Below are 27,687 nucleotides of genomic sequence, written 5' to 3'. Positions count from 1 at the left end.
GGATCCATGAGCTATGGTGCAGGTGGCAGACGCGGCTCACATCTGATGTTGCTCTGGCTGTGGCGTAGGCTGGCAGCTGTAGCTCTGATTAGCCCCCTAGCCTGGGAACCCCCATATGCCTCAGGTATGGCCCTAAAAAGACAAAAGACAAAAAAAAGATAAATTTTAAAGTGTAAATTCAATGTAAACCTCTTTGAACAGGTTTAAAGATTCACATAACAATAAAAATGACATCAAAAACGGTTTATTAAAGGGTCCCATACCTCTGTTCACCCCAGAGTAAGCACTGTTCCTAGTTTTCTGGGTATTTGCCGGTGTTTGTCCAAGCAAACCCAAGATCAAATACATACACGTTTATGTATCCTTCACTCTCCAGATCTATTTGGTGTCTGAGTCCCAGATAAGAAGTAGCGAGAGTTCAAAAATGAGGGATTAATCAGCAGATGAGCTGGAAATTCGGTTCCCAGGTTTGGAAGTGTGTCTGGGGCGGGGGGCACGCGTTCCCACGCCTGCGCCCTCCCCTGCCCCAAAGGCATGTGCTGGTTTCACCTGACAGTGATCCTAGAGACGGCCCCAACTCGGGCCGGAAGAAGCTTCCTTCCTCCTTTTCACATCTGCAAGGTGTTCTGTGGTGCGGTCACGCCATAGACGATTTAATTCTATGTCTGCAGGTAGATACTTGCTTGCTTCTCAATCTTTCTCTCTTACAGGACAGGAAGACCTTCCCAGAAGGGGGGTTGCTGAGTCAGGGTAAATAAATCTATCACTGCGACAAATACAGCCAATCTGCTCCCCACGGACTGTGCACCATTTGCACTCCCAGCAACAACACAGGAGAGATGTCTGTTTTCCCACAGTCTGGCTGAGTGGGCTGTGAAACGTTTGGATTTTTGCCAACCTGACGGGAATCTCCTGCTGCTTCTGCATGTCTCTTATTTATCACAACATGTGATGATTAAGAGGTAACTGTCCTTATATGAAGATTCATCTACCCACAGAGCAGCCTCAGCGACCCAGGGGGAAGGCGATGGTGAAATGAACAGATACATTTAGAAGTGGACTTCAAAATACTTTTTTTTTTTTTTATCATAATGAGGTTTCCTCTGGTGGTGGGGGAGAATACTCTAGCCACTGAGAAGTTGTTGGAAGGGTAGAAGAGTAAGTATAGCATGGTAAAGAAATCAGTATATTAGAAGTACTTACATATCACTTGAAGGGGTGGGTTTTGGTGAGGGGCTGGGTAAATTTGCTTCCATAATATCATTAAAACTATTGTTTCCTACATTCTTGGCCAGCTGTAACATAAACAAAACACAATATAGCAAACTCCTGATGACTAGTTAACAGGTTTCTTTTTATCTGCTTTTGAGACTTCTGAATACCCATTTCCCCTCATTTGACTCAGAACACAAACCACCCATCCATCTAGTCAACAGATAACTTACTGAGCATGTACTGTGTGCCAGGCACTGAGCTGCTGAGTGCTGGAAACACAGAGAGGGGTAAACCGCATTCACTCCTGTAGGAGCTCATGGACCAGTGAAACCATGGATGAGAAAAGCAATAAATTTGCACAAACATAATGCGATAAATGCTAGGCCAGAATAGGATGTGGACACACACACGATCTGAGATCAGACAGAGCAGGTTCCACATACGAATATAGGTGAAATGCTTAATGAACAGCAATGAGCTTTTCAACCCCCGTGACCCACTCATTTTTAAGAGATGCAGATTTACTCTTACTGGGTAAAAAAGAATTTTTATTTATTTATTTATCGGCCAAGCCCTTGCCATAGCAGGGACCTAAGCCGCTGCAGTGATAATGTTGGATCCTTAATATGCTGTGCCACACAGGAACGCCTGTAAGATTTCTCTGTGTTTGGGGTGTAAATTATGATGCTCCAGGCAACTAATGAAGTGGTCCTAGGAAGCATTTTGCTTCTGAGTTCAAGACCCTTCCAAAAAATTTGCCCTGAAGGGCTCTGGGTCATTCAGGTAATCTGGGGACCAATGCAAAGTTTAAGAAACATTCATGTGGGACCTCCTGTTGTGGCGCAGTGGAAATCAATCCGACTGGTAACCGTGAGGTTGTGGGTTTGATTCCTGGCCTCGCTTAGTGGGTCAGGGATCCTGCGTTGCTGTGGCTCTGGCGTAGGCCGGCAGCTGTAGCTCTGATTTGATCCCTAGTCTGGGAACCTCCATATGCCAGGTGGGGTTGAACCGGAGCTGCAGCTGCCAGCCTACGGCATGGTTACAGCAACTTGGGATCTGAGCTGCGTCTGTGACCTACTCCGCAGCTCACGGCAACGCTGGATCCCTGACCCACTGAGCCAGGTCAGGGATCAAACCCATGTCTTCATGATACTAGTCGGTCTTGTTTCCGCTGCGCCATAATGGGAACTCCAGGTCTCCTGGGTTTATCACACAGTGAGTGTTTAGGAATCATTCTTATTTCTAGTTGTCAAACTGGGTTTCATTTACACAAGTCAAGGAGATGGGCTGATGCCATTTTCATACCGAAGAGGAATGTTTTGGGTATGAGGTCTGAGCCTTTGCTCTATAATCCTCAGGTGAATTAGGGAGCCGTGTCTCGTTATGATATTTTCCAAATCAAGGGACTCGTGCATCAGAAGACCGACCTTCATTGCTTAATGGCTGCTCAGATGACAAAGGCTGCTGGCTGGGCGACTAACTGCCCCGACTCCGGGTAGGTTTCTGCAGACAAGGCTGGCGATAAGCGGGGCTTTCAGATGTCCTGAGCCCCAGGGTGGCTCGGGTTCTGCTCAGGAGCCTCCCGTTCCAGGAAAGCCCTATTTTACTTCAAACCCTTTCCACCTTAGTATCAAGACCTCTCACAATGCTCCAGGGTCCAATTACACAAGACCGGGCTGATGGCCACGAGGCACTGAAGGAGATGCCCAACAGGCCTTTTCTTCCTTATCCTGGACCTGAAGAGGGCTCCCTCTCATGAAGATAAGCCCCACAAGCGCACGCCTCTTTTCCTTGCCACCTATGGACGTTATGGAATAAGGAATGGTTGGTTTTTATAATAGGAGCTAAAAGGCCACTCTCAATTCACATGTACTTTTATAAATGTACAAACACTAAAAACAAAGGAAAACTCTTTAGCCTTATTGATTGACTGTCTTTTCAGGGCTGCACCCCAGCATATGGAAATTCCTAGGCTAGGGGTCCAGTCGGAGCCACCAGCCTAGACCACAGCCACAGCAAAGCCGGGATCTGAGCTGCCTCTGCGACCTACACCACAGCTCATGGCAATGCTGGATCCTTAACCACTAGGCAAGGCCAGGGATGGAACCCACATCTTCATGCATTCTAGTGGGATTCGTTACTGCTTAGCCATGGCAGGAACTCCCTAGTCAGTATTTTTAATAACCCAAGTCACCAGATAAGGTTAACATGTGAGTTCAATATTTAACTCCCTTACTGCTCTAACAGTGAATCATATAAAAACGAATTCCAAAAGAATAATAGCAACTTTGAAAAAGCCTCTCAGAAGGAAAGTTTAGTTGAATTACAGAAATATATGATTTGCCAGTTCTTCAAGCAGGAAACACAGAAACAGTCAACAGTACAAACCACATTATTTACATTTTAAACATCTATGCAAATTCACTGAGTTCAGGAATTAAAATTCTTTGTACTCAGCAGAAACAAAAAACCCGAAAGCAATACATTAAAGATATGCATGACAGGTCACTACTTACCAAGAGTTCAGAAGTTCCTAATTTGTCTAGTTCCAAAGACTGAATGCGAGAAATATGAACCCCCATTTCCCTATGGATGCCGGAACATTCTATACACGTCAGAATACCCAAGTTGGTTGAAAGCCAGGTGGGTTCTGTGGAAAGGATTTGGAAGACAAGATATCTAATTTTAGTGGAAGCTAAAATGGTAGTAAAGTTTGTTAAAAACTCCAAGGGGAAGATTTAAATGGAAGAAATGGATGCTAGCAGTTTTGCCTAGGGGCTACTGTAAAAAACGAACCACTTGTTAGAGAGGAAAGAGTGTGATACTGCAAATTAAAAACGCAAAATCCCTTCAATATTGAACCGAAAACAAAATTAAGTGCTTTATTTTCCAGGACACATCCGGAGGTGCCGAGAGCAGGGCTCCTCGCTGGCTGCTCTATTCCTGACTCTGAAGGACGGAAGGCGGACGGGGCTCTGCAGCCGCCCTGACTCCCAGCTACCACTCGCCTTAACCCTCTACCCTGCTCACGGCTTCTCCACGAGCAGCTCTTGGTAATAAGACAGCTTTTTCTACACCCTCCAAGGGCCGCAGCACAGCAGGAACAAGTATTTCTATGGCACTAAAACCGTCCAGGGTTCTCTCTCTGCGGCAAGGCTTCCTTTGGACTGGTTAATACCTGAGTATTTTCTGCTCCTCTGCCCTGTCTCGTACCACACACCTGCTATGTCCTGACACCGAGAGTCCCTCTCACACACGTACATGGAAGCAGAACCGTCAGACCTGCCTCTGAGATGCTCATGGCTTGTAGACAGGAGTCCACTGGCACAAGTGAAACAGTAGGACATTGCATCATCATGTTTGAGACCAGGTTTGCCTGAGGTTCTGACCCTATTAAATGTGTGACCTCAGGCAAGTCCCTCGACTTCTGAGTCCCTCAGTTTCCTCATCTGTGAAATGGGGATAATATTAGTTTTCTTGCTCAGAGAGCTTCTGTGAGGATTCAGTAATAGCAGCCACACAACGAGAGTAATCCTTATTATAATGTAAGCACTGAATAAATCTTAGCTACTGTCAACACCCAAGTAACATAGATGCCATCTGAGAACAGAAATTTGCAAAAAAAAAAATGTGATACAGAGGTTGGACAGGGATCAATGAGCAGAAAGGAAGAAATGCGGCATGGGCCAGCCAATTTCACACCCGCCGTTTCATCCGGTCCTTCTAAGAGCTGCTTTTAGGATGAGAAAGCAGAAGCTCAGATGAGTAGAGTGACTTGGCATGAGGTCGGCCAGGCTGTGAGGGGCAGACTGGGGATTCACAACCAGGACGATGGGCTCCATGTCCAGTGCCCTCTCCCAGCGGTCCACGCTGCTTATTTCACCAGACCTTACAGGAAAGGCAGCATCCTGGCAGGGGACCACGCAGGGACAGCAAATGGGAGGTTTCCAGGCAGAGCAAACGGCGTGGGTCAAAGCACCCACCGGTGGGACCATTCACGTGGGGAAGACGTGTTGGGGGTGCGTCCGTGTCCACAATCAGATGAGGCTTTAAAATAACGCGCTCATGTATATCCTACAGGAAGAGGAGGGATGTTTAACAAGCCGGCTCAAGGCTGGGGGCGAGTACCTGACGAGCCACAGTCGCAGCAGACCTCGTTCCCCGGGAGCCGCTGGACGTCCTCGATGATGGCTTTCGTCAGGTCTTCCAGGCTGTTCTCCCCGGTGCTCTGCTCTCCACGGAAGGCCATGGTCAGGGCCTCCTCTTTGCTGTTCGTCAGCACGGAGATCCACCTGTCGTCAAAAACAGGAGGGAATTTCTGTAGGAGAAACAGATGGAATGCTTGACCCTCCACTTTCCTACAACTGTCCAAATCTATATCGAGTTGTATTACTTTCACGAGGGAAAAAAAAGCTAAAATAGTCGCACCTTTTCCTCTAGGTGGCGCCCACCTTCACTGTGCTGTGAGCGACCCCCGCACAGCCTAGCTTCTCTGCTGTGAGGCAGAAACCTAACAGCTCAAAACTAACTGTCTAGGATGGGGGGAGGGTGGGAGGCATTTACTACTTTTAAGTTAAATAATATTTTTTCTATCATTTAGCCTCAAGCTGGAAACCTGAAATTGTTTGATTAAAAACAACTCAAGAATCTGGGTTCCACGGGGTGCACCACCGTGCATCTTAGCAGCAGCAGCAGCAGCGCTGATACCGCAGTTTTCGCTTGACTGCAGTCTGTCTTGCTTTCTTTAGGTATTCTGCTATTTCGGCTGCATGAATGACCAGCATCTACTAGGTGCGAAGAACTTCTAATTTTTGAAATATAACCCTCCAACAAGCCTCTGAGTCGGGGTTTATAATGCTTTAGAGAAGAAGAAACAGAAGCCTAGAGAGACTAAGTGACTTGCCCAAGGCCCTACAGTAGGACTGGCATCAGACCTGAAGACAAAACAGTTCTGCTAAGCCCTTTTCTCAGAGTTCTTCCCTTAGGCCACATGTGCCTCTTGAGAAGTCATGACAAAGAAAAAAAAAGTTTGCCATGATTATCCAAAAATACATATTTAAAGGACAATTCACTTTCTGGAGGAATAATTCAAATTTGGTGGAAAGGCTATTTCAAAAGGGCCAAGAATCAAAGCAAAAAAATTTTTTTTAAGAGCTGCACCTGCGGTCTATGGAAGTTCCTGGGCTAGGGGTCGAATCAGAGTTACAGCTGCCATCCTACACCACAGCCACAGCGGATCTGAGCCGCATCTGTGACCTATACCACAGCTTATGGCAACACCAGATCCTTTAACCCACTGAGCGAGGTCAGGGATCGAACCCTCATCCTCATGGATACTAGCTGGGTTACCACTGAGCCACAATGGGAACTCCCTGAAAATTCTTTTAAAAACTTTAAGTTATTTGAAAGTAACAGGCATACAAAAAAGTATAAGTAATGAAATAGTACATAACTATTTTAAAATTTTTAAAAAAAGTTACTTTGAGTTTACAGGAGCTAAAAAAAAATTGGAACTGTACAAGCTTTACACATTTTATCTCGAGCCTCAAAATCCTGCAAGTAGGGCCCTAATCCATCTTATGGACAAGAAGGCTGAGATGGGATGCTCTCTCCAAGGTCAAAAAGCCACTAACGGGCAGATTCTGAACTAGAACGCCAGGCTGCCTGACTTCAAACGTGCAGCTGCTCTCCCTGCTGTACCTGCCTCCTTCCTCGGCGAGACAAGAAAGGGTTTCTCCGTTCAACTCGATGAACACTTTCCCATGAGGAAGTAACCCGGGGAGGCGGTGAAGCCCCCTCCGTGTAAATTAGACGAAAAGAAACATGGTCCCCGTAGGGCGCCGTGACCTCCGGCGTCCCAACCACGTCGGCCCTCGCCACCACCAGCCCTCAGAGAGAATCCCAGACCCACGGCCCCGAAGGTGAATTGCTCCGAGTCAAGACCTCCGAAGAGCAGATGATGGATTAGAAAGGAAGAAGGCACAGTGCTGGTCAGGAGGCTCCAGGGCTCGCAGACCGAGGCAGGGGACCTGGGGGGCAGGAGGGAGCAAAGCTCCCAGCGAGGTGGTGCTTGAGCAGAGCCTTGAAGGGGGCACGGAGTTTACTGAGCACCCCAGAGACAGGAGACACATGCGAAGGCCCAGAGGTCAGGAACAAGCACGGGGAACCACCAGGCGTGGTTGTGTTTTGTTTTGTTTTTGTTTTTTTTTAAAAAGAAAACTTTAAGGTTTATTGTACAGGACAGAGAGGCGCTTTTTCACGTGAAGGCACCATGTCGTTATGTCCAAACTACTTACGCCACGTAGTCCTGCTCATCTTCTGCCTGAAAGTGATACGTCCTATTATCTAAAATACAGGAAAGAAACAGAAAAAAGTGAAACCTCAGAAAGCAATAATATCTTCAGGTACAAGGCAATGTTTCAAAGTTCCTGGGGGGGGAGGTGTACACATTTGAAAGCAGGACTTTTATTTTTGCATCAATTTGCTATGGCAGTTACATGATTCACATTGTCAATACCGCTTTTCTGAAAAACAACAAAATAGCTGCAAACACCATGTAATAAACACCTAGCACTTCTTTAATGATTCATAACTCACAGGGCCGCCCTGACAAGCAGGTACATCCCTGGCCAGGTCCCCTCTGGCTGGATCAGGCTTCAGGGCAGAAGGGCTCAGCCCTTCCAGTAGGGTACCCTCCAGCTGCTACCAGGTGAGGGGGGGAGCAGTGTAACTTGGATCGTTTGGGTCAGTAGACTTGGGGGGAGGGACTCTTCCTTAAATTCTGGCATGTGCTAGAATGTGCCCACATCTTGAGGTCCGACTGCCACTGAGTTGCCACTTTTGCTTACTAGCCACTCAGCACATGGCTGCTCTGGGTCAGCCCGCTGCCCCCACACCCCCTGGGACCCTGGGAGAGTCCAGAGCCCCCAAGTCCTGGCTGATGCCTGCCTTCCTGCTGTGAGACCTCATGCAAGCCTCAGAACCCCTGAGTCAGTTTCGTCTGTAAAATAGGAAACTGACGGGGCTTTGGTGAGGGTTGCCTGTAATGGACATAAAGCACCAGGCACAGATCAGATGTTTATTGAACAGGAAAAAGGGCCTACAGATGATCACATTTTTAGCTTTCTGAAGTCATACTTCCAACTTCTCATATTTCTTTTCTCAGCAATTAGAGAAGAAAGCCCTGGGTCATAAAAACCACGGGAATCTGAACTTCAATAGGTGCTGCGGAATCCAGCGGAGATGCCACCCAGAGGGTCTCCCGACTGATCCCGACTTTGGGGCGGGGACCGTCCTTCCACTCACAGGACGGTATCAGAAGGATTTCAAGGGGCAGGAAGGTGTTTCTGTGCTGTACACACAGGTCATGCATGCAGGCTGCTGGCCTGTCCTGAAAGGCTTTATAGAGAAGGAAGGTCACCGAAGGTCAGTGTTGCAGGATTTCAGAACATCTGTGAGTCACGTCATCGGCACTGCCATCCTCTTCCTTTACAGAGGCGTCCACTCAGGTACTCTGAGTGCCCGTGGGCCCAGTGAAAGCACAGGAAGCCAAGTCCAGAGGAAACCAATCTCCCCTCGCTCTGAAGGCTGAGAACTCGGGCTGTCTGCTGGGGGAGAGGCGGATCCTCATGCACCCGCATCAAGAGAAAAGCACACTCTGACCCGAGGATAAGACGGTGAGTGGTACCGTCTCACGGACTCACGAAGTCTGAAGGAAAATTCTGCTTGCAAGCAAAGGAATGACTTTTCCTCTAAGAGCTCAAACTTTGTAAGGATAAAACTCCAGGCAAATCAGCTGTACTGATCCAGCAGCACACCTGCACTGTCAAATCTCTGTCGGCACTTCTGAACCACAGGTACACGTCAGAATCGTCCGGGACTTCCAAAACCAATACCTGTTTCTGGGCCTCACACCAAAGACTGAGATTCAGCAGATATAGGAGAGACATGGGAATGTGCTTAGAAAAATCCCTCCAAGGGGCTAAAGCTGTGCTCCTGGTCAAGAGCTGGCCTGGTTTAGGGGTCGCATCGAGAGTCTGGTCTAGGGTGGGTCAGCTCTGAGCCCGTTATGCCTCCCCACCTGCACGCAGGATCTGAGCAGAGGTCGAGGCCTCTTCCCAGGGCTGCGTGAGCAGCATACCAAGGAGCTCCGCCTGGGGAAGCTGAGGCTTCCGACCTGGAGAGTGGAGATGGGCAGAGCCAGAACCCACAATACCTGGCTCCTGACTTGGGGAGAAAAAGGACTCACGTGATATCAGGTCAAAAGACTTCTTGTCCTCGGCGTTCGGTTTCACCTGACAGGTGAGAAGGTTCAGCTTTGCTGGCTGCCTGTTGGACTGGATGGGAGAGGAAGGGGAGCGTTACATTGGCACTGCCACTGCCCTGAGGCCCAGCGCAGGACGGCAGGCGGGCAGGGTCATGCGTAACTTTGATTCTGAATCTCATTAAAGAAGGGAAGAAAATGTTAGGTGGTCTATGAAGTGTCTTTCAACTGTGCATAAATATCCCGGTGATGAGTCAGAGCATCATCTCGCTTCCAATGAAGACCAGCTCTGAGCCGCGGCGACATGCCTTTCTGGAACCTGCACGTACCTGAGCGCCAACAGCTGGCACGTCCATTGCTGCATCTCACCGGGAAATGGTGCTGGGTGTGTTTCCTTCATTCACTCAAAATGACCCCTGTAACCATTCACCCCAAACCTGATGTCCCAGGTACCCATGAATTTTGACTGCAACATGAAACTTCCATTCATTCTCCCCAAAGCGTGGGGACAATTATCGCCTGGGAGACACCGCTTAACAAGCCTCACAATCTAGAGAGAGGGGAGATAAGGATTTCCTCTTGCTTTTCAGCCAATCTCCTGGTCAAACACAGATAATTCATACAGATTCACACAGCATCCAGCCGTTCATGCCAATGTCGGCGTTGCCCACAAGGGGTCTCGCCACATCATCTTTCTGGTCAAAACTTTTTCTTGCCCTCCTGCCTGCAACTGTCCAAGGTCACACTCTGCCAATGGCTAATGCCAGCTTCTGGAAGGCACTGCTGAGGCATGAGGTGCCTCCGTGCCAGGGGTGGACTTCGCTTGAAGTCTGCAGAAATGAGCAACGAACTCTTCGGTCAGGCCTGTAACCTGCCCCAAGTGACAGTCATGACTCCGAAGATCTCCCTGCCTGGAGCGTTTCCACCCAACCAACATAAACTTTAGGGAAAACAGAGGGGGAGGCAGGTGGCAGGGAGAGGCCCCATCCGTGCCTCGGGGCCTACATGTAATCACAGAGACAGCGCGCGGTCAAGGTCATTTCGACACCACACTGCCCCTCATTCTCGTGAGGGGCATGGATGCTTCATTTCTACTTTTTTTTTGGTCTTTTCTAGGGCTGCACCCATGGCATATGGAGGTTCCCAGGCTAGGGGTCAAATTGCAGCTGTAGCCACATCTGTGACCTACACCACAGCTCATGGCAATGCCAGATCCTTAACCCACTGAGCAAGGCCAGGGATTGAACTCGCAACCTCATGGCTCCTAGTCGGATTCGTTAACCACTGAGCCACGACAGGAACTCATTTTTCTTCACCTTCCTCTGTGGCTTCAAGGAGATGAGACACAGAAAGCAACCCCCCTGCCCCAAGTCTATCTGGCCCAGGGCAGACTCTCTTGGGGGAGGGACCAAGATAGGCCCAGGGATTTCATGGTCTTTGCACACACGTGTGACTTAAACATAGAAACCAGAAGTAAAAAGTCTTGTGCAGAAGTTTTGCCTAAAAGGAAACAGTGCTCAGGAACGGATTCCTGTCCCAGAGGCTGGCTGCCAACCCTGGGGCGGGGGCAGGAGGTCGTGGGCCTGCACGTTTTTCTTAGGACAGACCTGGAGTTTGGGTTGATAAAGACCTCAGACTCCAAACCAGCAGCTGCAACAGAAACCCTTGCTGGGGTCCACTGCAAACAGAATTATCAGCCTGCATCTTTTTGGGTGTTGATAAAATGGCTGGATGTCCCACATGAGTGGCACCGACACGTGACAGACTGGGAAGGAAGCGATCCCAGCTAAATGGTGAGATTCTGCAGACTCATGCTCCAATTTGGCAACCATACCTAAAAGCTTTGGGAAGATCGAGAGATGATTAAAGGAGTGGAAAATGGGAACTTTGAAGCTTGTTTAAAGGCATTATTTAGTCAGAGGAAAGAGGCCAGAGAGTAGCTTAATCACAGTCTGCAAGTATGTAAAGGGTTATTATCAGCGAAGGTTAGGCAGCTGTTTCCCATCCGCACAGGCCAAGAAGAAACAGCACTCATACTGCAGAAGATCTGAGCCAGAGGTAAGGAAGAACTTCCCCGGCCGAAGCAGATTATGCATAATAAGAGCTTTCAGCTGAGGCACATGAAGTCCCTGGGCTAGGGGTCGAGTCGGAGCTGTCGCTGCCTGCCTGTGCCACAGCAAAGCCAGATCTGAGCCACTTCTGCCATCTACAGGGCAGCTCACGCCTCACCGAGTGAGGCCAAGGATGGAACCTGCATCCTCACGGGTACTACGTCGGGTTCTTAACCTGAGCCACAGCGGGAACTCCAGTTTCAAGTTTCTTCACTGAAGTGGAGATATCTCTTATGACAACCTTAAGGATTCTTTAGACACCATTCATATTGGAATGTTGAAGGGGTTAACTAGATTTCTTTTTTCTTCCCAAATCTTCATGACCCCAGTTCCTAAACAGATACAACCAAACACCACATACACAATTTTAAAAAAAGGAAAGAGTACTCAGTTAAGTGTCAACTGATTCTGGAAAATTAAATAGCACCATTCACCTCTCTTTTCAGAGCATGGGCTACTTCAAAGTATATTACCAGAAAGCTTCTGATGACGAGGGCTTTGTGCATTTTAAGTCATTCTATGATGGACCCACAACTTCAAGGACGATGACCGGTGGTCCTTATTCCCCCGGAAGCCTGTCAAGTCTCTGGACAGACACACCACGCGCCACATCACCGTGAACCTCACTTGACACAGACACATCCTTGCCTGGACAGTGTTCTTCCCCCAAATGCCAGGGGGACAAACGGCGCGTGACCCCAAACGCGAATCTGAAGAGCAGAGAACACAAGTTCTGGGAGTTGAGGGGGCGGACACGGCCAGCCCTGAGCCCAGGGCCACCGGGAAGTGGAGGGGGCGCAGAACCGGAGCCCCGGGGCCAAGACGCCAGAAGGCTCGGAATCACTCCAGTCGTAATTAGAACAGCAAGCCGGTGTTACTTCCCCCAATGTCAAGTCCCTTCTCAACATTTAGTCCTAATGTATAGGTGTACTGATTAGAGATGCTATGATCCCTCCCGGCGGTTCAGCAGAGGAAGATCACAGGGAGCAGAAAGGACCTGCCCTAGGCTACAGCGCCAAGGAGCAGTTTGGAAATGCCTTCATACTAAGAACAGGAAGGGAAGAAATGAAAGAAAACCAAGGAAGTGCCTATTTCTTGAGTCCTCACTGATGGTGATTCCCACCAGGCTCAGAATAAAACCTCCCATCGGCCCCAGGACCTCCAAGCACAGCCTCCAGGCTCCTCTGTCCTCAGCTCCTGCCACCTGACCTGCTGCTCCCCCTGCTGGCCGTGACGGGGACTGGCGCCCTCCTACTCAGCCCTGCTCCTGCCCTCCAGGCCTCTGCGGGAGGGGCTCCTGGACCACTACCCCCCTCTGCACCCTGCTGTGCTGTCTTCCCAGCTCTTCTCGCTTATTTACCTCGTGTCTTTCATCCCACTAAGGACACAGGTTTTTCCTGTTTTGTTCACTAAAATGCCTACAGCAGGCTCTCAATATTTACAAAATGAACGAATACATTCTTAGGTACCTTACATGTACTATTTCATGTATGACCCGTGAAGAAAGGAAGTCTTTTTAGTTTCTTTTAATAAGTAAGTTGAGAGGTTAGCGCATATTCCTGAAGCCTCCCAGTGAGAAAGCAGCAGAGCCTGGAGTTGAGCCCAGGCTGAAGCGGACCAAAGCCCCACTCCTTCCCTGCTGCGTGCGCTGGACAGACAGCTACACAACACCCCCAGGAGCACCCTGCACCCCGGCGCATGAGAACACTGCCTTCTGAGAAGAGAAAGGGTCAGAGACAGAGCCAAGTTTCCAAAGATTAACTTCTCTTTTAGTATCTTCTCGGGTCACCTTTCACGATTGATGAAAAATTTCAGAAGTCTGTTTGAAACACCCTTGCACTTACTCATTTGGCAAGTTATGTATGAAGCCGCCACCAATTCTAATCACATAGGAAGAGCAGGTGGTCTGCAACTGAGCAGCCATGGCCACAGACCCGACCGTGGGTCCTGGATGTGCCCGGTGCCAGGAGCGCACTGAGAATTTCCGCGAGGCTCGGGAGGCGGCTCCAGCTCCCGTCGGGGCAGGGGGCTGCGCAGAGAGGAGGTGCAGCTCCAGGAGCTGGGGTCAAAGGGACGAGGAGGACAGCGATGCGAGGAGAGGCAGGGAGGGCACTCCTCGTGGCTCCCAGGACTCACATGGTGCCCCTGGAGCTCTGGCAGTCCCCTGAGGGAGCCGGTTAAAGGCAAGACTTGCACTCCGCTGGTGGAGGAGAGAGCAAGACTAACAAGTGCCAACACTGATGAATTAAAGCGATGATTAAAGGCCGAGCATGCAAGACACAGCTAAAAAGAGGCTTTTGACTTTGAGGCTTGTCCTTTTACAAAAGGTTTCACTTCTCCTTCAAAGAAAGCATATTCACTCAAGTCGCACTAGGAGAGCCAGCAAGGACGGCTGCTTGGTAATCCCACCTTCACACCTGAAGATGGTCATTGATAATACCTCGATTTCAACAAGATCTCTGGGTGTGAAATGTCTGTTTTAGGAAAACACAGGTTGGTTCAATTTGTATATAGCATTTTGCAAATTGCTTTTTTCAAGTAACAACATATGCGGGTATTAGTTTTATACACACTCGCAGGTTTTTTTGGTTTTGAAAATATTTCCACTAGAGAAGCTCCCAACCGAACAGAAGTGATGAAGATATTATCCCTCTCACATGATGCTCTGCCACCCCAAACAGAGGAGGCTGTTCAGCTAGGAAAATCACCAGCGATGCACGCAGAAGCAGAATGGATCGATTCTGATGAATGTTTCTGTGTTTCCCGAAAGAAAACAAACCCCACACGCTTGTCCTCAGCTCAGCGAGCGCCCCTGGGAAGTGTTTTGCTGGAAGTGTGAAAGTCGTTAGTGCAGGCGTGTTTCTGTTAGCAGCAAACAGCTGCTGCTGGAATTAGTCTCCAGAATGAAATTATTTCCCCCATCATCCTGCTGAGCCGCTCTGCTTCACACACAAGACGTGAACATGAGTCACTCCTTGGGAAACAAGCCTGACCCAGCCAGGCTGCGGCATAGAAAGAGGCAAAAACAAAATGATAAGGCTCTCTTCACTTCCTCGGCTAATACTTGCTAACGGAGCGGTTTGGATCCTTAGAGTCCTTTCTATGTTTTGCTCAATAAATATTTAAGCACCCTCCATCCTTTAGAGGGACACGTATGTTTGGCGCATAGTCAGTAACCCCAATAACCCCCGGCAAGAAGTCAGGTACACGCTGACACCTACCGCTGCGGGGAAATCGCATCTCCAAAATTTTAGTGTATTAACACCTGACTTTGGGAGAGTATTCTGGTTTCTTTGGGGCAAGGGAGCAGTTCTCATTTATTGAGCACCTAAGCGGCTGGATACTTTACGTGAATGTTACGATTTAACTCCTTCAGTTACCTCACTGGGAACTGTGACTATGCCCACTTTACAGGAGGAAACCAAGGGGTGGGAAGGGGGACGTAAGCGACCAATGTCTTACACAAGGTAAAAGAGCAGCGATTGGAACCAACCGTCCCCAGAGCTTTTCCCAAGTATCATGCAGCTTCCCTGTGAGGCAAGTCCTCGGGACATCTGCAGAGCCGGGGGGTGGGGGGGCATCTTCCCTGCTTTTCCCTTTCTGGTTCCTGCTCTGGAACAGCCTGTTCCCTCATTTTCCCTCCAGGTCACTTAATACTCCTGCTGAGAAACCCCACTCCTTTCTCGAGCTGCTCCACTTTCCAAAATTCCTTATCTTGTAACCACGGCTGAGGCTCCCTCATCCCTTCAGTGATGCTTCAGACAGCTCAGGGAGAAGGAGCTGATCACCCACGAAGTAATTCATGCTAGGGTGTGAATGACTATGAATCCCCTAAAACCTCCCAACCATTTAAACCACAGGCCTCCCGGCAGACAGAGCGGAACCAGAAAAGGGGGTTAAAAGGCCCAGAAATGCTGGGGACTCAGAAAACTGGAAGCAGCTCAGACCTGGCCCTTTCTTTGATTTTACTACTTCATCTATTAAAAGGACCCTCAGCTAGAATCAAGGAGGAAGGAGGGAGGGGAAGAGAGACATCAAACTGACCAAGTTCTGAGGTTCACAGCCCGTTCACAAACCTTACAGAAATCCTTGCAACTGAAGGCAGGTCTGCACCTTCCACCTTACCCTCCAGCTCCCTCTGTCCTTTTAAACCACACCCCTGCTAAGAAACGGGGAGGGGCTCAGTGTGTCTCCACCTGACTGAACCTTAGAATTCCCTGGGAAGCAATCCTGGGGTTTCGCTCCAGACCAATCAAATTAAACCAGAACCTTTAGGAATGAAGCCAATGATTTGACTGCATGGTCCGGACTGAGAAATCACTGGATTCACTTAGCCAATTGCAGCCTCTTCCAATCACTTGTAATGATTCATTCAGATGCAAGTGATAAGGGTTTGTATCAGAAATACATTCTCTGTTGATGCTGGTAATACATAATCTTGCGATTCAAACAGTGAAAAGGAGAAGCTCCTTCGCCAGGAGTCAAATGAGTAAAAATCCCTGTTGATTGTATAATTTAGAAGAATAAACAACCTGTAAGACGTAACCAATTAGGTTTCTAAACTTCTATTGTATGGAACTTGAATTTGAGAAACCCTCTAATAAGTGTCAATGTCTTCAGTTCTGCAACGTGGCAGAAACCTTCAAGGACATTCCACAGGGATCCCGAGTTTCCCAAACAGTGCTGCTTATTCTGTATGTCCAAGTGACATCACTGCACGGAAGAACTGTTTCATTTGCTGGGGACCATGACTATTGAGAAGATTTCATACCAGTGCCTTGGGACCTGAGGCTGCCTTTTAAACTGGATTTATGAAAGCCAACTCTGGTGTTCTGGTTAAACCGTGGGGGAGAGGAAGGGCAGAGGGGTTGAGGACCTGGCTGATGAGGTGAAGGAAAAACGCACCACCTGAGGCTGATGAAGGGACACAAAACAGAGAAAAATTATTTGAGTGGAGGAAGGAGCAATTCAAATAGGGAATTAAAAACCTTGGTTCAGAGTGCGCAACAAAACCTTTTTATGGTTCTTGCTTTTCTTTCTTTTTTTTTTTTTAAGGACGCACCTGGAGCGTATGAAAGCTTCCAGGCTAGGGAGGGTCGAACTGGACCTGCAGCTGCCAGTCTACACCACACCCACAGAAACGCCAGATCAGAGCCACAACTGTGACCTACCCGCAGCTTGTGGCAATGCCGGATCCTTAACCCACTCAGTGAGGCCAGGGGTTGAACCTGCATTCTTAAGGACATAAATGTTGGGTTCTTAACCCACTGAGCCACAATGGGAACTCCTGGTTTTTGCTTAAGTGGAATTTTTGTTATACCAACTATAAAGTATCTTTTAGTTTACCTTTGAATTTTGTCACTTTTTTGGGGTGCCTAGAACATACAGACAGCTATATATAGATATACATATGTATATACATATGTATATGTATATCTATATATTTTGGCTGTGCCCGAGGCATACAAAAGTTCCCAGGCCAGGGATTAAACTTATGCCTCAGCAGTAACCAGGGCCACGGCTGTGACAACTACAGATCCTTAACCCATTGAGCCATGATGGAACTCCAGCAACAGATTTATTTTTGGCTTTTCTAGGACCGTACCTGCGGCACATGGAGGTTCCCAGGCTAGGGGTCGAATCAGAGCTGTTGCCGCCGGCCTGCACCCCAGCCACAGCAACACCAGATCCGAGCCTCATCTGTGACCTACACCACAGCTCATGGCAACGCTGGATCCTTAACCCACTTATCGAGGCCAGGGATTGAACCTGCAACCTAATGGTTCCTAGTCGGATTCGTTTCCTCTGCGCCATGATGGGAACTCCCAGCAACAGCTTTTGAGTGTTTATTTAATTAAATCTCCAAATGACTCTCCAAAGAGAGTAAGGGAAGTGAAACCATTTTACCCACATTGGCTTCTTGTTCCCCGAACATGCTTTCTGGCCTCAGGATTCTGAACTGTCCTCCCTCCCTGCTCTGCTGGGCCTGCCCCTCACCAGCACTGCTGCTCTCTGCTGCCTTTACTGACCACACTGGGGGGCGGGCCGGGGGGGCTGCCCCATTTATCTTCTATCCCAGCACCTGTTCACCTTCTTAAGACATTTGGCCTGCTTAGGATCCAAGAAGCTAGGGGCCACTAATTCATCCCCGCTTGGCCCTGGGCCTGCTTCGAAAGCAGTTAAAAAGACATATGAATAAATAAATTATACCCATTTTACATCGGAGAAGACTGAGGCTCCAAAGGCTTCAGTAACATATCCAAGGTCCTGTAGCTTGTTTAGGAGTTTACGACCAGGACTAATTAGTGCCACCTATCCTTTTATAATCCACAGCGCTGCTTCTAATCTCCTGGGGAAGGAACATATTCTTTTCTTGCAGTGACAATGGGGACAAAAACATGGCACTGGGCAGAGTTCAGAGCAGCCCCAGAAAGCAGTAGGAGCCAACCACAGAAACAAGGTTATCAAACACACTGCGAGGAAGAGAGCAGCTCATGGAGGGGTCTCCTAGTGCCTCCTTGATGGACCTGCAGGGCATCTGTTAAAGCCCTCGCAGCTGAGTGTTATCTTCAGGGCTCCGGCCAGGCTGGGAAACAACAGTTCTTGGAAAAGGCCTGCAAGTCTAAGAGTCCAAGGACAGAGAGAGGGACCTCAAGTTCCTGGGCAGTGCAATGCTCTGGAGGTGCCAGAAGGGCTGATCACCTCTAACAGGAAGAAATGAAATTCCTATGACAGGACAGGCCCCCTACCCAGCTTCACACAGGACCTTGAAGAGTAAGGAAACGGCGACACGAAAGAATTCGAATAAATCAGACGAAAATGGAGACGTTAACATATTTGGGAAGAAGATAACAGTCACAGCAATAACAGCTGCTCTTTATTGAGCACTGCCTCTGCCTCATATCTTGTTCTTTTTTTTTTTTTTTTGTCTTTTTGTCTTTTTGTTGTTGCTATTTCTTGGGCCCCTCTCGCGGCATATGGAGGTTCCCAGGCTAGGGGTTGAATCGGAGCTGTAGCCACCGGCCTACGCCAGAGCCACAGCAACGCGGGATCCGAGCCGCGTCTGCAACCTACACCACAGCTCACGGCAACGCCGGATCCTTAACCCACTGAGCAAGGGCAGGGACCGAACCCGCCACCTCATGGTTCCTAGTCAGGTTCGTTAACCACTGCGCCACGACGGGAACTCCTCATATCTTGTTCTAATTACTTCTGATGGATGAACTCGGTTAATCTTTGTGCCTGAGTTACACACTACAGTGAGGGGTCCCGCGTCACGTGGACTTGAAATCATAGCAGCTGGTCCCAGGGTCCTGGAAGCTATGACCCCACCTCAGCTCACCCAGGTGATGAGAGTAATTACTGAGTGTATAGGATGCTTCGGATGGTCCAGATTCTACGAAGCTTTAAATGCATCATCTCATTGAATGCTCACAATACTGAAAGACAGGTACTGTTTTTACCCTACTTGACAAATGAGGAGTCAAGTATCTTCAGGCTGACTCAGAGGGCTATGCTTCTTTAAAAATGTCCAGCCCACCAAGGATCATCTAAAGAGGCTCTGCCTGTCCAGTCCAGCTGGATTCCCAACCTTTTAGCGTAAAAATCAAAACTTAGTGGACTTCTGTGGAATGTTAAAAGCGTTTTTAGTGTTGAGAAACTAGCAGCTATGGATTTAATGACTGTTACAGTGTTAATCCTAAGAGTACCTGCAGACATTAAACGTATGACTTTTAAAAATCAGTTGTCAAGAGTTCCCGTCGTGGCGCAGTGGTTAATGAATCCGACTAGGAACCATGAGGTGGTGGGTTCGATCCCTGGCCTCGCTCAGTCGGTTAAGGATCTGGCGTTGCCGTGAGTTGTGGTGTAGGTTGCAGACATGGCTTGGATCCCTCGTTGCTGTGGCTCTGGTGTAGGCGGGTGGCTACAGCTCCAACTAGACTCCTAACCTGGGAATCTCCATATGCCGCGGGAGCAGCCCTAGAAAAGGCAACAAGACAAAAATAAAAATTAAAAAAAAAATCAGTTGTCAGGAGTTCCCGTTGTGGCTCAGTGGGTTAAGAACCTGACTAGTATCCATGAGGGTGCAGGTTCAAACCCTGGCCTTGCTCACTGGGTTAAGGATCCAGCCCTGCCAGGAGCTGCGGCATAGGTGGCAGATGCTGCTGGGATCTGGCATGGCTGTGGCTGTTGCAGAGCCCAACCACTAGCCTGGGAACTTTCATATGCTGCAGGTGTGGCCCTTAAAAAAAAAAAAAATCAGTCTTCAGATTCAAAGATAAGCTCATGGACCCCCTGGCATATCTTCATGACCTGGACTCCTCCTCTCCTTCCTTCCTGGAAACCCCTACAGCTGTCTCTACACAGAGAACTTGTAACTGAGTCAATGACAAAGTATGGAGCTTGCTTCATTCCAAAGACCTAACAACAAGGTAGCCTCAGAGGAAAAGCTTATCATGCAGAAGGAAGAGCCCAGGCTTTGCGTTTAAAAACTGTTTCAGCTGTTTACAAACTGCATGAACCTGGGCACGGGATCTAATCTCTCTGAGCCTTAGTTCCTTCATGTATAAAATGCAGTTCCAATCTAAACGTATTCACTGAGCACTAACCACATGACAGGGAGTGTGCTGAGTACTGGGAATTCAAAGGCAAGAAAGACCTAATATCTACCTCCTAAGAACTTCCAACCTAGTGAAAGATGAAGGCAGGGACCCCACCCTGGGAGGACTGGCTGGCAGACTGGGAGCAGGGCACGCACTGAAGGCTCAGTAAATGGTAGTCGTCTTTCTTCTTTCGGCCCATATTTGAACTGTATGTGATACTGGGGTGAATAAACTCAGGAAGAAAGAGTTTTTGAGGAGCAAAGCTTCTTAGACTTCTGAAACTAATTTTTCAGAATTATTACAATAAAGTAATACTTCACCTATAATTCTTACATTTTTTTGTTTTTACTAAATATACCATGATTATAGTAAAAAAAAAAAAAGAAAAAAAAAGAACAAACAGAACAAAGATACAGAAATTTGTTTAGAACAGTTTAGTAGCCTGATGTAAATGTTTTCTCCTTAAGCTCTGAGGCTGATTAAAACGTCTGCCATTTTTAGACTTGGCACTTTGAAATGAAAACATCTTATGCTGCGCTTAGCAGACACGAGACATTATCTGCCACCATCCATACTACTGTAACAGCAGATGCGGAGATTCTCCCCGAAATCTGATTCCCAAAGTGCTGCACTTTGAATAGCACATTTTTTAAAAAAATTATGTTTTTGCACAGGTATGTGAAGCAATGAATTTGCGAGTGAAATCCTCTAGGGATGCAGCAAATCTTGCAAGTGTACACAAAACCTGTCCTGGAACAGTGAGCTAGACAGATGATCACGGAGCAGAACTTGTGTGGGGCGGACAGGCCAAGAGACTTGATCTCGTCCATCTAAACGCACACCTGACCCTCTCCTGAGGGTCTCAATCTGTTAAGAACAACTTGCAAAAGTTGATTGGGGCCCTTCATGAAAGAGAGATTCCCAGGTCTTAAAGGCTCTTACGTAGTCTGATAACAAAGCTCTTTTTATCCACTTCTCCAAAGGTCACTGGATCCCACAGCTTTTCCCAGGAAACTGCTGGCCTTGTTTTTCAACCCAATTCTAAATAATCAGTGGTGTCTGCAAAGTCAGGGAAAGCCAGACACAACTAGCTACAGAAATCTTTCTGTGGAAGCAGGTATGTGATTACAAAGTTCTGTAACGGCAGCAGAAAAAGTGAGGCCTAAAGCCAATGAAACGTGTGGAACAGGTTGGCACAAGCCTGTGGGAGGCAGCTGCAGAATCAGTGGTCCATCTGTCCGTGCACAGGACAGGTGGACCCACAACAACTTCTAATGTTTGGAGCAGGAGTGTCTGCCTGTCAAGAGATTTCAGTCCCACCAACGACATCTGAGGAGGTGACACTAACAGCAACAACTACTTTTTTCCGGTATTTTTATTTTTTAAGGGCCACACCTGCAGCATATGGAAGTTCCCAGGCTAAGGGTCAAATCGGAGCTGCAGCTGCCGGCCTATGCCACAGCCACTTGGGGTCTGAGCTGTGTCTTTGACCCACACCCCAGCTCACGGCAACGCCGGATCCTTAACCCACTGAGTGAGGGCAGGGATCAAACCTGTGTCCTCAGCTGGGTTTGTTACCACTGAGCCATGAACAGGAATTCCAGCAACAACTACTATTAACTATGGCCCCCCCACAGCATCTTGTCTCATTTAATCACCACCCGCACCTCTACCAGTTACATACTTTTCTCAAGGTCACGCGGTAAATGGCAAAGCTGGCATTCAGACTCAAATCTGACAGATGCCTGTACCAGATTCCCAGCTGTGCCACCTGTTAGCTGGGTAAAGGTGGAGGATGAACCTCTCTGAGCCGCGACTCTCTCCCCTGTAAAACGGAGGTAATAATATCACCTATAACTCAGGAGTTGTCAGGGATTAAATGTCACCACCATCCATCAAGGCACTGGGGAATGTCTAGCACATGGTAAGCATTTCAAAAATGTTAGCCACCATGAGGTGACGACGGCGATGGGATGGCGACGGCAGGAGTGCCTTTGGAAAGTCAAAATTAGATGGTGGGACTCCCCACTGTCACACCCACAGGGCTGGAACGGACACCGGTTCATCACCCACAGAAGAGGAACAGCCGAAGCTCTATCAGGCAGGCGGCAGTGACGTGCTCTGAACAGCGAGCGCCCAGCCCAGGGTGTGTGCTCAGGAAGTGCCACCCCATGCCCTTAGTGTGCTGGTCCTGGAGCCTGCGATCAGAAGCCATTATGATCCGGGGCCCACAAATATTTCAACCACCACAGCAATGAGAAGGGTGGGTCTCGGCGAGGCCAGCAAATGCAGACCATTAATGCCTCACAGGGGTTTTAAGAGTAAAACCCTAGCATGTGCCAGCGGTGGGATGTGGGCAGGATACCTCACCCTCTTCACGACAGGTGGATCTGGTAGGGGGTAGCAATGGTTACATAATCTGTATAAAGCCCCTTCCATAACTGGGCTCAGTAAGTGCTTACTTAGTATCAGCTAACGTTCTTATTACTATCAGAAGTTCTTCACAGGGTCTCTTTTTTTTTTGCTTTTTTAGGGCCGCACCTGAGGCATATAGAGGTCCCAGGCTTGGGGTCACACCAGAGCCGCAACCGCCGGCCCATGCTACAGTTAGAGTAACATCAGATCCAAGCTGTGTGAGACCTACACCACAGCTCACAGCAACGCCGAATCCTTAACCCACCGAGCGAGGCCAGGGATTGAACCCTCAACCCCGTGGTTCCTAGTCGGATTCGTTTCTGCTGTGCCACAATGGGAACTCCAGGGCTTCTGTTTCACACGCTAAGAGTGCATGGAATTAAATGTGAGCAGGTCAAAGTTACCTCATTATCCAGCTGTTCACCTTTGGGGCCTAGCCCAGCATGTGGCAGAGTGGAAGCTCACTGAAACACTGCTGAATAAATGAGGAGCTGTTAGCCAGCCTCAGTGACAACGACTGACAGATGTTTGCCAACTGGACAAACGTCTGATACCCCACGGGCGGCCTGTCCCCACTGGGAGGATAGTTAAAAATCTCAGCTGGGCTGAGGGGAGCTGAAGGCCTCTGAGGACTCAGCCCAAGGGTCCTGCAGGAGGAAAGGGGCCGAGGTGACATAACTGCTCAAGTTCCATAAAGGCCGTAACGTTTAAGAGGCACGGATCCATCAACCCGGAAGGGCCCGGCCACAGGCGTGTACGAACCGCCACCCGTGTGTCTGGCTCTACGAAGGGGCTGAGGAAAGAGGGGCAGACAGGACCCACCAAGTGCCCCCGGGGGGAAGGAAGGCAGTCCGTGCGACGAGAAGGGCCTGCACGGAGGCGGGTGCAGGGACGGAGGCGGCAGGCCAAGTCTGAGTTTCCGACTGCCCGTTCCCAGCCCGGTCACGGTGCTTCTTTGTGCCCCAGTTTCTCCAGCTGAGAGATGAAGACCGTGATGCCGCGTGGGCCGGAGGGAGGCCGAGGGGGCCTTATGGAGCATCTGGCACGTGGAAGTGCTTGACAGGCGCTACGTCCATTCCTCCTCAGTGAGGAAATTTAAACCTGGCTGAGGATAAACACTGCCAAGGTCCCAAGTGCGCCTCTCCTTTTCCTACTCTCCTGGAAGAGATGCCCCGCTCGCAGAGCTGGGGGGCATCGTCGGCACAGGACACTGAGCTCTGACCGCCAGCTCTACTCGGGAGCCTCCGTCCAGACGCTCCGTGTGCTCTGCCGTTTCCGCTCCTGTTCTGTCACATCTTCTTCCATCTTTGCACCTTTAAGATTAAAAAATACTTTTTGCTCCCTTTAAAGGGGCAAAATACGAACTCCTTCACTGTGTCTTTCTTTGGCTACCACTACGACGGAACCATTTTGACACGTGCATGGATTTTGTTACTATGGGACTTTTTAGTTAGAAATGGGTGATACGAAGCATTGAAATACACATTCTGCTATATTCTAAGTACTCGCTTTAACTATATCATGTATATATATATGCAACAATTTGAAGGGAAACAGAATGTGTTAGTAACTTAGTTTTATTATTTTCCACTTTCCATTAAATTGCTTTTATTCCTAAAGAAAGAGGAGTCATAACTGAGGCCATGTCATTCTTTGACTGTTTTACTTATAAATGTTTTTATCCTTTAACATACCGAGGTGTTTTCTGGAGTAACAATTTTAAAAAAGACGGAGCACTGTAACACATACTTTCATTGCCTACATTAGCGTTTCAAATGAAGAACATTCTGGCATTCCCATTGCGGCTCAGTGGAAATGAACGCCACTAGTATCTGTGAAGATACAGGTTTGATCCCTGGCCTCGCTCAGTGGGTCAAGCACCCAGCATTGCCGTGAGCTGTGCTGTAGGTGGCAGATGTGGCTCGGATATGGCGTGGCTGTGACTGTGGCTGGCAGCTACAGCGCTGATGTGACTCCTAGCCTGGGAACTTCCATATGCTGCACCTGTGGCCCTAAAAAAAAAATAAATAAAAAATAAAAAAAATAAAGGACATTCTCTGGCGTCTTTAGAATTCAGAAAACGTCAGGTTTTTCAGAACAAGCAATATTTCCCAAAAGACAATATTATAAAATAAGAGAGAGCAAAGGTCAAAAGGTTCTGGTGGAGCAAGAGAACAAGGCAGGATAAAAAAATGAGCCATCGGAGTTCCCGTCGTGGCGCAGTGGTTAATGAATCCAACTAGGAACCATGAGGTTGCGGGTTCGGTCCCTGCCCTTGCTCAGTGGGTTAACGATTCGGCGTTGCCGTGAGCTGTGGTGTAGGTTGCAGACGCGGCTCGGATCCCGCGTTGCTGTGGCTCTGGCGTAGGCCGGTGGCTACAGCTCCGATTGGACCCCTAGCCTGGGAACCTCCATATGCCGTGGGAGTGGCCCAAGAAATAGCAAAAAAAAAAAAAATGAGCCATTTCTTCTGTGAAGGAAACTTCTAAACCCTCCATGCATCAAGCATACTGGGGAAGTTCTCAGGGCTGGGATACATCACATATTTGCTTTCCAGCCCCCCAGAAACCAGCACAGACACAGCACAGTAAATGACTGGACACTCACCGTGGCATGGGAGATGGTCAGAATCCCGTTCTTGACGGAGCACTTCCTTCTCTGCCACACTTTCCGGAGCCTAAAGAGGAAACACAACCTGATGTGGTACTTGGTTCACGCAACGATCACGACCAAAAAACACCAACCCCCAAACCAAAAATCATCACGCAAAGCAGAAAATTTTGGCTGTCTTTTACTATCCTAGATGGAGAGCAATTCAGACTAGTACGCATACACAAGGATGCTCATTATAGCACAGTATCTTGTTTTTGTTTTTTGCTTTTTAGGGCCATACCCGCAGCACGTGGGGATTCCCAGGCTAGGGGTCGAATTGGAGCTGCAGCTGCCGGCCTCCACCACAGCCACAGCAACACAGGATCTGAGAGGCGTCTGCAGCCTACACCACGGCTCACAGCCACGCCAGATCCTTAACCCACTGAGCGAGGCCAGGGATTGAACCCGCAACCGCATCAACCCATCTTCCCTCACAGAAGCTGGTTAAGATGCACTCCCCAGACACGAAGCCCAGGGCAGCAGCATCCTTCTCTGCCAACATATTTTAAAAGATTAAGCAACCAACCTAAGAAGTTATTCAACTTAACGGGAACTGTCCTAACTCAGTTTATTCATTTTATTTAATTTGCTTTTATTCAGGAGGTTTTCTCACACTGTGTACTGAGAAAACAAAACAAAACCCTGCATTTTCTTGCTCAGAAAGCCGAGGAAAGGAACACAGAAGCAGTGACCTTTCTGGTTACTAGAGGTGGCTTATGCCGAGCCTCCAGGTCCGCAGAGGAGGGGGGACCCTAGCACGTCAGCCCCTGCCACTGCCCAGAGCCCACGCCCACCTCTGTGGACACTCCCGAGACTTTGCTGGAGCCAGCACAGCTCCTGAAGGGACAGACCAAGGACTTTCCCGTGGGGTCAGAGAGTGCCATGCCGAGCTCGGGAAAAGGAACCTCCTGTTGGAAGGTGGTCTGGCGCACCTAGACACGTGCCAGTGTGGACGAGCCATGACTTAGGCTGCCATGACCCTGAGCCGTGTGCCCTCCTCAGGCCACTGACCTCTCAGAGACTCACTTTCTCTGTCTGATTCAGGAAGATAAAGTCCACCTTCTAAAATACTTGGAAAAGTGTATATAAAGCAACTGCTCTTGATAAATGCCTTAACCTGTGCCACAGCAGTGACAACACTGGATCCTTAACCCGCTGTACCACAAGAGAACACCGGCCTGTAAAGGTTTAAAATTACTTTTAAACATTAGAAGTTGTAGAGTTCCCACTGTGGCACAGTGGCTTAGAAATCTGACTGCAGTGGCTGGGTTGCTGCGGAAGTAGAGGTTTAATTCCTGGCCTTGTCCAATGGGTTTAAAGGATCTGGTGTTGCCCGGATTTGATCCCTGATCCAGAAACTTCCATATGCCATGAGTGTGGCCATGGGGGAAAAAAAAGAAAAGAAAAAAAAAGTTGTTTTTCAAACTGCGTCCTAATTGTTTAAGTGACAAGGAAGGAGTGCAGGGGTGTGGGCGGCAGGGCGGGGGGCATCCTGCAGAGAATCCCGCAGTGCAGACACCCAGTGAGCGGGGCGAGCCGCATGCTGGCCCACGCTCTGCTCAGTCCTGCCTCCTTCAGACCGAACGTTACTAGTCACAGTCACTGAGGGACCACAGACCCGCTACTGCCGCTTCTAAAGACAGCAGGTTAAATCTCAGACTCACCTGAGGAGCACGGTGTGCTAAGGGTCTGAAGCTGGGCTGTTTCCCTATCCAGGAGGCTGGGACAGGTGCCTGGGTTACTGACGCTGCATGTGTGCTCAGCACATAGGGACCCCCGCCTCCCCCAGGCCACGTACATACATACCCGTCACTCTTCTTCAGCAGGTACCCCTTCTTCTCACTGCCATACTCCTTGTTGCCCTGGAGCTGGTGCATGCTGTACCCTCCTTGCCGGCTCTGGGAATCCTAGAAAGGAGAGACCGCACATCAGACAGACGCCGGAAAGGGTCCTCAAATCCTTGACTCTATCCTGCCGGAGCCTGTGCCTGTGCCTGGTGGTCTGGGGCGAGGAGAGTTACGGGACTTGGAGAGGTGTCAGGTCTTTGCCTTTTTCTAGAGGAGGAAACTGGGCGGGTCCGTCATTGCCAGCATCACAAGCAAGTCTGAGACAGGGCTGGGCCTGGGGCCCTGATCGCCCATCCCTAGTTCAAAGCCCAGCTCTACTTCCAGCAAACGCACTGCAGTGACAGACCAGTCTACAACTGCAACCAGGTTCCCTGGGCAGCAGAGGCGAGCACGGGCAGGGCTGGAGGGGCTGACGCGGGCCACAAACGAAGCTCTGCACCCCGGGAGTTCTTCCCTTAGGCACACCTTCCCTCCCTCACGGGTTCTGCGAAAACACCCACAATGAAAAGTCCACTTCTCAGTGAGGCAGTTAAGATCCACTGTGAAATTCTTACCTCATAACAAACTAGTGCTCTGCAAAA

At 49.0% G+C, this 27,687-nt stretch overlaps 1 protein-coding gene across 3 annotated transcripts in view; it reads right to left on the bottom strand.

Moving 5' to 3' along the window:
* Positions 1–27,687, bottom strand: part of ASAP1 (ArfGAP with SH3 domain, ankyrin repeat and PH domain 1) — a 344,270-nt gene that overhangs the window by 37,216 nt on the left and 279,367 nt on the right. For all 3 annotated transcript variants that reach the window (XM_047783238.1, XM_047783241.1, XM_047783239.1), the window contains 7 exons: positions 27,066–27,166; positions 25,215–25,284; positions 9,464–9,551; positions 7,512–7,560; positions 5,344–5,507; positions 3,732–3,865; positions 1,204–1,295 (listed from right to left, as the gene is read on the bottom strand). In XM_047783238.1, coding sequence (XP_047639194.1) covers positions 1,204–1,295; positions 3,732–3,865; positions 5,344–5,507; positions 7,512–7,560; positions 9,464–9,551; positions 25,215–25,284; positions 27,066–27,166 — 698 coding nt within the window. The remainder of the gene's footprint in view (positions 1–1,203; positions 1,296–3,731; positions 3,866–5,343; positions 5,508–7,511; positions 7,561–9,463; positions 9,552–25,214; positions 25,285–27,065; positions 27,167–27,687) is intronic.

The sequence above is a fragment of the Phacochoerus africanus genome, chromosome 6 (assembly GCF_016906955.1).
Source record: "Phacochoerus africanus isolate WHEZ1 chromosome 6, ROS_Pafr_v1, whole genome shotgun sequence".
Lineage (NCBI taxonomy): Eukaryota > Metazoa > Chordata > Mammalia > Artiodactyla > Suidae > Phacochoerus > Phacochoerus africanus.
This window is presented reverse-complemented; position numbering and strand designations above follow the sequence as displayed.